A 12,264-nucleotide genomic window follows, 5' to 3' on the forward strand; every position below is an offset into this window, starting at 1 on the left:
CAGAGCCAAGAGGACTTGCCCTACAACCTTCCCACAGACTATCATGGGCACCGGATTTGCTCAACCCAAGATTCACCTCCAGAATCCACTTACTGGTGTCTCTGTGATTCTGCACCACTCTACACCTGACGCCCACTGCCCAAGTCCGAGTTGCCCAACACCCCAAGGAGATCTCCCCAGTGATCCTGACCTGGGATCTGGTGAACCCCAACCTGCCTCAAGATGACGCCTGCAGCCTACACCTGAAGGGTCCCCCGACCGCGACCGAAACTGGTAAGAAAACCCAATGACAGAAGACACCCCTGCACCTGACACCCCACGGCCTTGGATGACCCAACCGTCAGTGCCCAGGCATCCCCCAAGATTCCAACTTACCTCTCCAGCCTGCGGTCCTCCTTCAGGACATCTGACTTTCACCCTGCACCCGGCAGCCCCAGTGCCGCTGTTGGTACAGCTTCTGTGCTGGTTGTTGGTCCCTGCAGTGCTGACCTTAACCCCAGGAGCTCTGCTCCCACACCCAAGTGGCCTGCTAGTCAGCAGTTCCTAAGCGAATGCCCCCTTAGCCTCTTTGACTAACATTGGGCCCCTGCACTCTGCACCCGACCGCCTCAGTGCCGCTGGTGGTGCAACTTCAGTGTCCTTCTAGACCTTGGATAACCTTGGTCCTAACACCCAAAACTCACCCTTGTGAGTCCGAGTACTTGCCTTCAAAACAGATAACCATTTTTTCCCATAGAAAAGAAACCCATGTAATACTACTTTGGGCCTAAAAATTTTCAGTGTGTGGAACTGTTAATGTATCGAGAAAAGTGAGCTCAGTTGCTAAGTATAAAAAGTTGTACTTGCCTTGTATTGCACAAACATACGGTATGGTATCTAGGCATACCACCCCAGTACTCAAAGCAATCTGAAAGCCCTTTTAGCCCTCATCCGACATTGTCAGGGTTGTTAGTCTATCGCCCCCCCCCCCCCCGGGCCAGCTAAGGTGTTCAAATCTGCTCTTATTGATGTCACCAGTACTCTGCCAATGAGCACAGCGAATTTCAGCATTTTGGGAGACCTTAACCTGCATTTTGACCTCCAACATGATAATGAATTGGCAGCTTGCTCGCAGACCTGGCGGCTTGCCAATTAATTCAATTGGTTTCATGCCCCACCCATACTACCGGTCACTTGCTGGACCCTGTCTTCTCTAATATTCCCTTTGCTTCTGTCAATACACCTAGTCCAGTATGTTGGTCTAACCATTCTTTGGTTTTTATGTCTTTCCCGATCTTCAAGCCCCTGTATGGAGCCTCTCAACTGCCCTCTTTTAAACGCCTTTGGCGTAAATTGAAGCTTGAGGATTTTCTTGCCCTTTTTTCTGTACACCCTCCTAAACTGCACAGTGACTCCGACCTGTCCTATAGATCAGTCTGTAATTGGATTCTTCATGCTCTTGATTCTCTCATTCCAGCCAAATGGTCTAAAGGCAGTAACTCTGACTCTAACCCATGGTTTAACGATTCTCTGGCCGCAATACGTAAACCTTGTAAAAAGCTTGAGAGTGCCTGGAGAAAGGACTATGACCCCGTGGCAAAAATGTGCTACCAGGCCGCTTTTCAGAGCTACCATAGGACTATACATCCTGTCCAGGCGGCTTACTTCGCCAACAAAATCAAGTGAAGCCTCAATCTGGCTAAGTGTATTTTCAGAATACTTAACGGTCTCAGAGTTAGGAAAAACTCTTTTGCCTCCGTAATTATGCCTGGGCAACATTGTGAGGACCTTGCGACTTTCTTTGTTAATAAAGTGGAAACAATCTATAGGTCTGACCCTCTGGTGCCTTCATCTCCCATTGCTCCTCACGGACCTCCTCCTTTTCATTCTTTGGAGGTTATTCCTTCCATCTCGCAGGAAGAATTCTTACTACTGAGTGTTCAAGTCAAATCTGGCTCTTCGGTAGACCCTTTGAAACCTGCCCAGTTTAGGGACTTCCTATCTGCGCTCCTGGCTCCTTTGTGCCAGGTTGTTAATACATCTTTTTCCACAGCTGTTGTCCCTGAGCTATTGAAGCAGGCTATGGTGGTTCCTCTACTTAAAAAACCTTCGCTGGACCCGGCTAAGTTGGAAAATGTTCGTCCTATATCCCTCCTACCATGGGTAGCCAAGATCGCGGAGGCTCACGCAAATAACATCTTAACGGGGTTCCTGAATATTAACGGCCGCTTGGATCCCTCCCAGAATGGCTTCCGCCCTGGTTACAGTATGGAGACTGCTCTCTTGGTTGTGACCGAACATCTGCGGACCATTCTCAATACAGGGCACACTGCGGCACTGATAATGCTTGATCTCAGTGACACGGTCTCCCGTAAGATTCTTTTACATCGTCTGAAGGAAGCTGGTGACGTTGGCCTAGATTAGAATGGTTTAGAACTTTCCTATCAGGGAGAACATTCGAAGTGACTGCCCCCTGTTTCCAGTCCATCGGGCAGGGTGTGCCTCGGGGCTCTGCCCTGAGTGCTGTACTATTTAATCTGTATGTTGAACCTCTTGCTACAGTGGCTAGGAATAAAGGCCTTACTATGGTCCCATATGCTGAAGACACCCAGTTGGTGGTGACCCTCTCTGACGAGACCACGCGGGACGCCTCCAATTTTAGGAGCAGCCTGGCTACGGTCATGGAGTGGATGACCACCAACTACTTCCAGCTTAACACCAATAAATCAGAGGTGTTACTGGTGGGGAGAGACAGGGGACTATGGAGTGAGCAATGGTGACCCATCACCCTTGGTAGTGCACCCACCCCTAAGACGGTGGTAAAAAACCTAAGGGTATGGATGGATTCTATTCTCAGCTTCCAGGATCACACCAAGAAAGTGGCCGGCACTTGCTTCGGCCTTCTTCGGGGACTTAGGCCCCTGCTGGGGTTTTTTGATCCACCCTACCCGTCAGTTGATCGTTCAAGCGGCCACCTTATCTAGGCTGGATTATGCCAGTTTGCTCCTCCTAGGGGCTAATCAGGCTGAGGTAGTGCGCTTGCAGCGAGTCCAAAATGCAGCAGTCAGAGCCCTGCTGGGGCTCCCGCGTAGCTGATCAACAGCTGGTGCTATACGGCGGTTACATTGGTTACCAATGGCCAAGCGGATCGAATTCAAGGCTCACACCCGCCCTCCTGTTAACGACTTCAACCCGAATGCCAAAGCAAATAATTCACCCATAGTCGAGACCTATTGACTTTGTCAATGCTTATTGTAAGTTGAAATATTTCTATTTGCATTATTTTATGGCTGTTTAAATGCTTTACTCTTGTTCCTCTGTGCAAACCTTGCTCTTCAAAGCCACAGCTTCTCAGGGTTGAGCTGCAGGCTTGACAAACTAAACCTAAGGGCCCTAAAGGAGTTGGTAAATGTATTGCACGGTGAGGTTGCACAACCACACCATATAATACACTCCATTTCCTCACTGGGCGTATGTGCTCATTCCCCCACAGCCAAGGCTGTGACCACTGTGTTAGTTCCTGTCTGCGTCTCTGCACAAGTGTACCAAGCACTACTGCCTGGACAGTCAGTTCCATCGTGACAGGCATTTTGCCAGTTTGGTCCTCCAGCACGTCCTGGTTTATTTCTGTTTGCAGACTCAGCTCTGCGGAGGTATTGATGGTTATCTATTCTAAAGTAAGGAATCTGCAATTAGAAGTCTCTACTGGATGACCAATTTGCTTACCTAGGGTAACGTCTTATCTGGTTGAGATCTAGCTAGCTGCAAATTCTTCATCAACCCTCCCATCCTGCCCACTCTGCGAATGGATTTCTCCACATAGGGTGACCCTTGTCAGTCCTTAGTCTCCACACTAGTCCATTACCATTCTGTTATGGCAGTGCTTCTGGCACAGAAATGTCACGAAAAGAAACTGATGTCAGCACGTTGGGGTGGCACCTTTCTAGGCACAGCGCACGTCCTTTCCAGAGTAGATGATGATGCGGAGCCGAAGGACACCACCTACTGGCTCGCAGAGGTAATGCTCAAGATTTTCTTGATTCAGTCTCAACCCTGGGAAATAATCTAAGGTAAGGAATCTGCAGCTAGAAAGTATCTTCCAGAAAAGGCAGTAACAAAGGTAAATAACTTGCTCTTCAGCTACCTCCTTAACTTAACACCATGATTATTTGAATCACATTACTATCCAGTTGATAAGATTTTTTGGCAAACACAGCATTCAGTATTCCTTTTATTTAAACCCAGTTGCAAGATTAGTACATTTTCGGCCAAGCACCACTAATGCTTAAATAACAATAAACTTATGTTCGAGGCATATGAGCTGCAGATTCTAAACTTTACATTAGATCGCCACCTGGTGCTTGGATGATTGCATGTTGTTGTCGTCTTGGAAGAAGTCTTTGTAGTCACGAGATAGGTGACTCCTCCCTTGGACGATAGTGCTCATGGGCATCGGCTCCATCCTTAGATTATTTTTTTCCGCCACTGGGTTCGGATGAAACTGTTCCGCTCTGGTTCGAAATCTACCCTTCAAGTACTTCGACGCGTAAAATTTTATTCAAACTTCACCAAACAACTTTCTATACCAATAAACATCGACTCGACTTAAACCGCTCGATTCCGGTCGTCGACGCGGGCCGTTGGACCTACCCACGCCGTGAGGCCTACTCCTCATGGAAAGGACGCCATTCAAAAAATGCCCCGAGTGTGGAGCAAAATTTCCACACAGTGACCATCATGAGGTCTGTAACCTGTGCTTATCGCCAGAACGCGACAAATCCAGGTGCACAGCCTGTGCATCCTTTCGATCGAAAATGACCATTCGGGATCGGAGGGCCCGTCAACAAGACATGCAGAGATCAGCGCCGGAACCAATGGATATCTTCGACAAAGGTCCATGTGTCCCGGAGGAAGATTCCGATGATCTCCAGATCGTATCTGGGGCAGATGACTCCGATGACTCCATACCTTCAGGTCAACGCGTGAGTACCACTGACCCTACCCCAGCCCAAACACCAAAATCAAAAGCAAAGGTCAACACTCTGTCTGCGGGGCGCAGTCGCATGTGCCGATACCACCTGCTCCCTCAGCACCGAAACAAAAGGAAGTCCCGGTTCCGAAAGACACTCCGAAACCGTTGACTCCGAGAGACAAAGCGGCTCAGAAAACAATGAAGCATGTTTCCGATGCCCCGAAAACAGCTTCCACTCCAAGGCCGATACCCTCGATGCCGAAATAAACAAATCCTGCTTCCGATCCTTCCAAGTCCACGAAACAGGCTTCGGGTTCCAAAGACAATATTTCCGGTGCCGAAAGCTACGCCAAAGAACTCAACATCGGCTCCTAAGTCTAAAGACAAGCAAAAAACAGGGTTGGAACCGACAAAATCGGCGGCAAAGGCTGTGCCTCAAGAAGAGGAGCTTTTCCAACCATATCCTTTACAAAAAAGGATCTACATTGATCCAGAAACAGGACATGTTTCCACTACACCACACAGGAAGAGGAAGTCGGATACAGCACCTACACTTCCAGTGCCTGTCAAGAAGAAGGACTCTGCCACATCTCCTATGCACCCTTCTTCTCCTGTATCTCCTTCTCCTGCTCTTCCTCTAAACATTTCACCTCAAAATTCTCATCCTCATTCTCCACAACATACACCTCATCAAGATAATGATGATGAGTATAGCATGGGGGGTGGGAGACACCCAGATGACCCTTTTCCCTACCCAACAGGTTCACCAGACTGGGAATATCCAAACCCACAGGATGTACCAGATATTCCTGAATCACATGTATATCCATCTAAACCTTCTCCTACAGAAGACCATATTGGGTTTGGACACTTGATTAATAGGGCTGCCATCTATCACAATGTCACCATGCATTCAGATGAGGCAGAGGAAGATTTTTTACTAGACACTTTTGAACAATCCCAAAAATCTGTGCAAATACTGCCAATGATTAAAGGATTCATTAAACATGCACCAGAAGTGTTTAAAAATCCTGTAAGAGCTAGAATTATAAACCCAAGGATAGAGAAAGTACAGAGCAGCTCCTGCAGATCCTGCCTACATTAAAGGACAGCTACCCTTAGACTCCCTAGTAGTTTCAAGCGCTAGAAAAAGAGCGAATTCCCAAACATCAGGTGAAGCACCATCACCTGATAAGGACTCAAAGATCATAGATGCTTCAGGGAAAAGAATAGCTGCCCAAGCTAGCAATACATGGCGCATCGCTAACACACAGGCCCTCCTCGCAAGGTACAACAGGGCTCACTATGATCAGCTAGAGAAGCTCTTCAAACATCTACCTGACCAATATAAGGCACAAGCAGTTGACCTCATACAAGAGGGTAAGCTTATATCAAATGCCTCTATTAAATACGCACTAGATGTAGCAGATAATGCATCCAGAGCAATAAACACCAGTGTCCTCCTCAGACGTCACGCGTGGCTACGTATTTCAGGATTTAAGCAAGATGTGCAAACTACTATCTTAAATCAACCATTCAACCAACAACAATTGTTTGGTCCAGAGGTAGACACAGCACTTGAGACACTGACAAAGCCAAGTCTATGGGAGCTCTGCAGTCCACCCAAGCAAGAGGCTCCTTTCGTCGCTCCTTTTACAGAGGAGGCTCCAAACAAGCTGGAGCAGACAATTGAGCTTCTTTTAAAACAAATACACAAACATCCTCTAATAAAGGATATTTTAGAGGAGGCTACAGAGGCAACAACAACAAGAGAAGTGGTCAAGGAAATAATAGTTGAACCTCTCCCTACACAAAACAGTGACTTCCTTCTGCTCCCCCAACAGCATTCCACTCCTCTAGGCGGCAGACTAACACAGTTCCTACCTTTCTGGAATTTCATCACAACAGACAAGTGGGTAAGACAAATTATCCACTATGGTTACTGCCTAGAGCTTACAGTTACCCCTCCACATATACCACCCAGTCAGCGTCCAATGTCCACAGAACATATAAGGCTGCTCCAACAAGACGTTCTCTCATTGCTGCAAAAAGATGCAATAGAGCTAGTTCCGTTAAAACATCAAGGAACAGGGGTTTACTCACTCTATTTCCTAATACCCAAAAAGAACAGAACACTAGAACCAATTCTAGACCTGAGGCCTCTCAATCTGTATAAACACTCAGATCATTTTCACATGATCACTGTACAACAAGTGCTCCCATTGTTGCAACAAGGTGATTTCCTAACCACACTAGATCTCCAGGACGCCTACTTCTACATTCCCATACATCCTTCTCACAGGAAGTAGCTCAGATTTGTACTACAAGGACAACACTATCAGTTCAAAGTCCTTCCATTCGGGGTCACAACTGCACCACGAATGTTTACAAAGTGCCTAGCAGTAGTAGCAGCACCTTTCAGAAGACAACATATCCACGTCTTCCCATACTTAGACGATTGGCTCATAAAAGCCAAGTCACTCAATCAGTGTGTCCAACACACATCTCAAACACTGCACAACTTGGGGTTTACAATCAACTTCACCAAGTCACATCTCCAGCCCTCTCATGTACATCAATACCTAGGGGCTACCATAAACACCAATACAGCTCTAGCTTATCCCAGTCCAGCAAGGATGCAGAGCATCCAAGCCTTAGTTACAAGGTTTCAAAACCAACACTCTCTTCCAGCCAGAGTGTTCCTGCAATTAATAGGCATGATGGCATCTTGCATTTTTATTGTACCATTTGCAAGACTGCAAATGCGCCCATTGCAGCAATGTCTAGCACATCAGTGGAATCAGGCACAAGGACAACTAACAGACTTGGTGTTGGTGGACAGCTGCACACATCGCTCTCTGCAGTGGTGGAACACCAAAAATGTGTCCACAGGGCAGCCGTTCCTGTAGCCAGTTCCACAGATAGTACTGACAACGGATGCATCCCTGACAGGAAGGGGAGCACATCTGCTCCACCACACAACTCCGGGAAGATGGACCGCTCAACAAAAGGTGCTTCACATCAATCACCTAGAGTTGCTGGCAATTTTTCTAGCACTAAAGTCCTTTCAAGTGCACATACGGAACAAAGCGGTCTTAATCCGGACGGACAACACGACAGCCATGTACTACATACAAAAACAAGGAGGCACGCATTCCCTGCAGCTGTCCCAGTTTGCACAAAACATTTGGAGATGGGCCATTCCACAAAAGCTATATCTGCTTGCAGAACACCTTCCAGGAGTTCATAATCAGATAGCCGATCTGTTCAGTCTACAGACACAACAGATTCACAAATGGGAACTACATCAGCAAGTTCTTCAACCATTCTTTCACAAGTGGGGTCATCCAGACATAGACCGGTTTGCCACACACAAAAACGCAAAATGCCCAACCTTCGCCGGCAGGTTTCCACACCCGCTGTCCAAAGGCAATGCGATATGGATGAACTGGTCAGGCAGATTTGCGTACACTTTTCCGCCAATCCCACTAATACCACTAGTGGTACGCAAGCTCAGACAACAGTCTCTCAAACTGATCCTGGTAGCTACCACATGGGCACGCCATCCGTGGTTCACCACACTGCTAGAACTTTCTCTAGTTCCACACCAAAAACTGTCTCTAACACCATCCATGCTAACGCAGAACCATGGAGACATCAGGCATCCAGATCCAAGTCAACTGAATCTGGCGATCTGGCTCCTGAAGTCTTAGAGTTTGGTTACTTTCACCTGCCACCAGACTGTATGAATATCATTAAAGAAGCCAGAATACCTACTACTAGAGCTTGCTATGCTGCTAAATGGAAAAGATTTGCCATTTACTGCACTAATAATCAAATTGATCCTTTGGATCCTACCATCCAAAATATTATCAGTTACCTTCTCCATTTACAGAGATGTAATCTGGCATATTCATCTATATGATTACATCTTGCAGCCATTGCGGCATACCTACAAAACAGAAAACATATGTCGTTGTTTAGAGTACCAGCAATAAAAGCTTTTATGGAGGGATTAAAAAGAATTATTCCTCCTAGGTTACCACCCTCTCCAGAGTGGAACCTAATCATTGTTCTTACCAGGCTCATGGGACCCCCTTTTGAACCTTTACACAAATGTGAACTGCAATTTCTCACATGGAGAACAGCTTTCCTCATTGCTATTACCTCTCTTAGAAGAGTTAGTGAGATTCAAGCTTTCACTTTACAAGAACCATTCTGACAATTACACCGTAACAAAGTGGTTCTAAAGACTAATCCTAAATTCCTTCCTAAAGTAATTACTCCTTTTCATCTAAAATAATCTGTAGAGTTACCGGTGTTTTTTCAAAACCCAGACTCTGTAGCAGAGAGAGCTCTACACACACTAGATGTCAAAAGAGCTCTTCTCTATTACATTGATAGGACAAAATCCTTTCGCAAACCAAAGCAACTATTTGTAGCTTTCTCTCTACCACATAAAGGCAACCCCATTTCTAAATTGGGAATTGCCAGGTGGATTGTTAAATGTATAGAAATATGCTATTACAAGGCAAAACGCACATTAACCGTTCCTCCTAGAGAGCACTCCACACGCAAACTAGGAGCCTCCGTGGCTTTCTTAGGGAACATTCCCCTAGAAGGCATCTGCAAGGCAGCAACATGGTCTACAACACACACCATCACTAATCACTATTGTGTTGATGTGCAAGCCAAGCAGCAAGCTGCAGTAGGCCTAGCTGTCCTCAAAACTCTTTCAAACTATTGAAACAGATACAGGGGACCACCGCTAGGGGAGACACTACTGCACAATCGATGCAAAGTGTACAATCTGCAGCTCATATGCCTCGAATGAAAAATGCTACTGACCAGTATGCATCTGTTCTTGGCATGTAGAGCTGCAGATTTCTACACACCCTCCCGCCTCCCCGGGACCTGTATCTGTTCCAGTTTTATCTTAATTAGAAATACACGCATGGACATCCTTTCTTTCTTTCTACTAACTCCGTCATTTCCCAACATGGCGAAAAAACAATCTAAGGATGGAGCCGATGCCCACACGCACTATCGTCATAGGGAGGAGTCGCCTATCTCGTGACTACAATTACTTCTTCCAAGACAACGACAACATGCACTCATCCGAGCCCAAGGTAGCGATCTAATGCAAAGTGTAGAAATCTGCAGCTCTACATGCATACTGGTAAGTGATTAACAACCACAGGGGCTGTCCACATACCCGAAACCCGGGACAAATTATTATTATATCAAACAAAAGGCTCAGGGAAAGAAAAAAAATTTAAAAATTGGAAAGATATCCAATATATTATATAGAAAAGCCCTTCACCACAGCCTCATGGTATCAATAATATATACGTTTATTTATTCGCCTGGCCACCAAATGACCACAATGGTGAGCCATCGGCTTGATGCACGTCGAAACCTGTTGGCGTTCTTGAATCCGAAAGGCGCCTGCAGACGATGAATTGGTGAACAAATTCCTATATCACCAATGTGGTCATTTGGTGGCCAGGCGAATGTCTTGATGATGTCCACTACATGCTATTAAGTAGCTAGAATTTATCGTGCATTTATCTGTCTTTTTGCGTTTCTGAACATTGATTCTGGAGGACCCGAATTTATATTGATCTATCTTTCCGATTTTAAAACTGAAGATCTCTTGCACAAGAACACTTTTCAGTCCTGAAGATGACAGTTAAATAACGTATCGGTCGAAACGTCGTCGACGCTTCTCTGTGGCTTAAATTAATATAAGGACACAGCATTTATGTTTATGGTGTTCCTTTCTCCTATGTGATATGTATTGTTGTTGCCACCTGTCTGGTTTATATGTATTGTTTTTTGTACACCAGCGTTTTTCTTGCTTGAGATTATTTATATGTCTAAATAAAACTTTTTGAATTGTCAGAATAAATAAACGTATATATTTTTGATACCATGAGGCTGTGGTGAAGGGCTTTTCTATATAATATATTGGATATCTTTCCAATTTTTTAACATTTTTTCTTCCCCTGAGCCTTTTGTTTGATATAATAAGCATACTGGTAAGTAGCATTTTCCTTCCTTGTTGTTCTTAAAATGTTTTCTGCTGCTTTTAAAATGTATAATAGTAAAACTTTATTTTATTTCTTTAACAGCACTGTGCATGATTCAATTTCCAACACCTCGTATATGAACCAGAACGGAGGCCTTCAGTCAACAGTGGGTGCTCCAGCATACACACAGCACATGGGAATGGCAGTGGAAATGCCTAATTATCAGAACACTACTTCGAACTTCCCACAAGTAACAGGCTATCCCATGGCAGTAACTACTCATTCGGCTCAACAGCCTGCAAATTACTATCAGCAGCCTCTCCTCTGAAATTCAAACTTCTCAAAATATGTTTGCTTCTTATCCTATGAAATATAGCGCCGGAGATAGAATTTGCAAGTTTATCCAGGACCATCAACGCAATTACACCACATTATGAAGTGGACATTTTCAGGTGAAATTGCCTCCAAGATAAAGCATCATTTCTTCGAAGGGCCTTATGACATGAAATGTCAATGTTTGTAAGCCAGCAGAGCCATGTTTTTGTTAGGTGAAGGTTGATTACGAATTGTACTCCTGTATCTGTGGCGAAGAAGGCGAATAACTCAGTGAGATTTCTGCTTTAATTGCAGCTTCAGTTAGACATTTACAGTACAAGATTTCAAAGATTTTTCAATTTCCAAGTAGATAATACATATTTTTAGTCCACAACTATATGTTAAATAACTTCAATTAAAGTCTTATTAGATTTGAATGTTGCTAGTGATTTACTTGTTACAGCACCAATACATTGCTGTCATAATTGGGTATCCCTGAATACTATCTTTATATACTCTGATCTGGAGAAAGGTGTCAATGATAATCTTGTATTACAGTAATACTACATAACTTTCTTTGAGACTTATATACAGCTATTATACAAAGACTTAGTCTGACTACACGCTGTAGGTTATACTAAAATATGAAGAAGGGGTCGGGTGCTTTTTTTTCTGTGTAAACCTAACTAGGTGGTTTGCATGCTGTTCTGCTCCCATTTTTAACATTATGGTTTCTTTGCACCTAACTAGTTGTAGTATTATCAGTCTCAAAGTAGGTGTCGGGCTCCTACCCTCTTTACTCTGCTTTTAAGATTTAATTCTCTCTAGAGCAATGTAATGCTAATGCCTATCCTACAGACAGAAACCTTTTTCCAGAGGATATGCTTTTACATTGCTTTTTTCGAGTAAAAGTATTCTTCCAAGGAAGTTCAAATACACTGTCTCAGGTGCAATTGACGTCCCCCA

The 12,264-nt window shown here is 44.8% G+C and overlaps 1 protein-coding gene across 3 annotated transcripts in view; it reads left to right on the forward strand.

Moving 5' to 3' along the window:
• The window catches only part of STAM2 (signal transducing adaptor molecule 2), a 489,661-nt gene extending 477,926 nt beyond the window's left edge, over positions 1-11,735 (forward strand). For all 3 annotated transcript variants that reach the window (XM_078681742.1, XM_078681743.1, XM_078681744.1), the window contains exon 14: positions 11,086-11,735. In XM_078681742.1, coding sequence (XP_078537868.1) covers positions 11,086-11,311 — 226 coding nt within the window. In that variant the 3' untranslated portion in view covers positions 11,312-11,735. The remainder of the gene's footprint in view (positions 1-11,085) is intronic.
• Positions 11,736-12,264: the final 529 nt, after the last annotated feature.

This window comes from Lissotriton helveticus, chromosome 3_1 (assembly GCF_964261635.1).
Source record: "Lissotriton helveticus chromosome 3_1, aLisHel1.1, whole genome shotgun sequence".
In the NCBI taxonomy this organism is placed as follows: domain Eukaryota; kingdom Metazoa; phylum Chordata; class Amphibia; order Caudata; family Salamandridae; genus Lissotriton; species Lissotriton helveticus.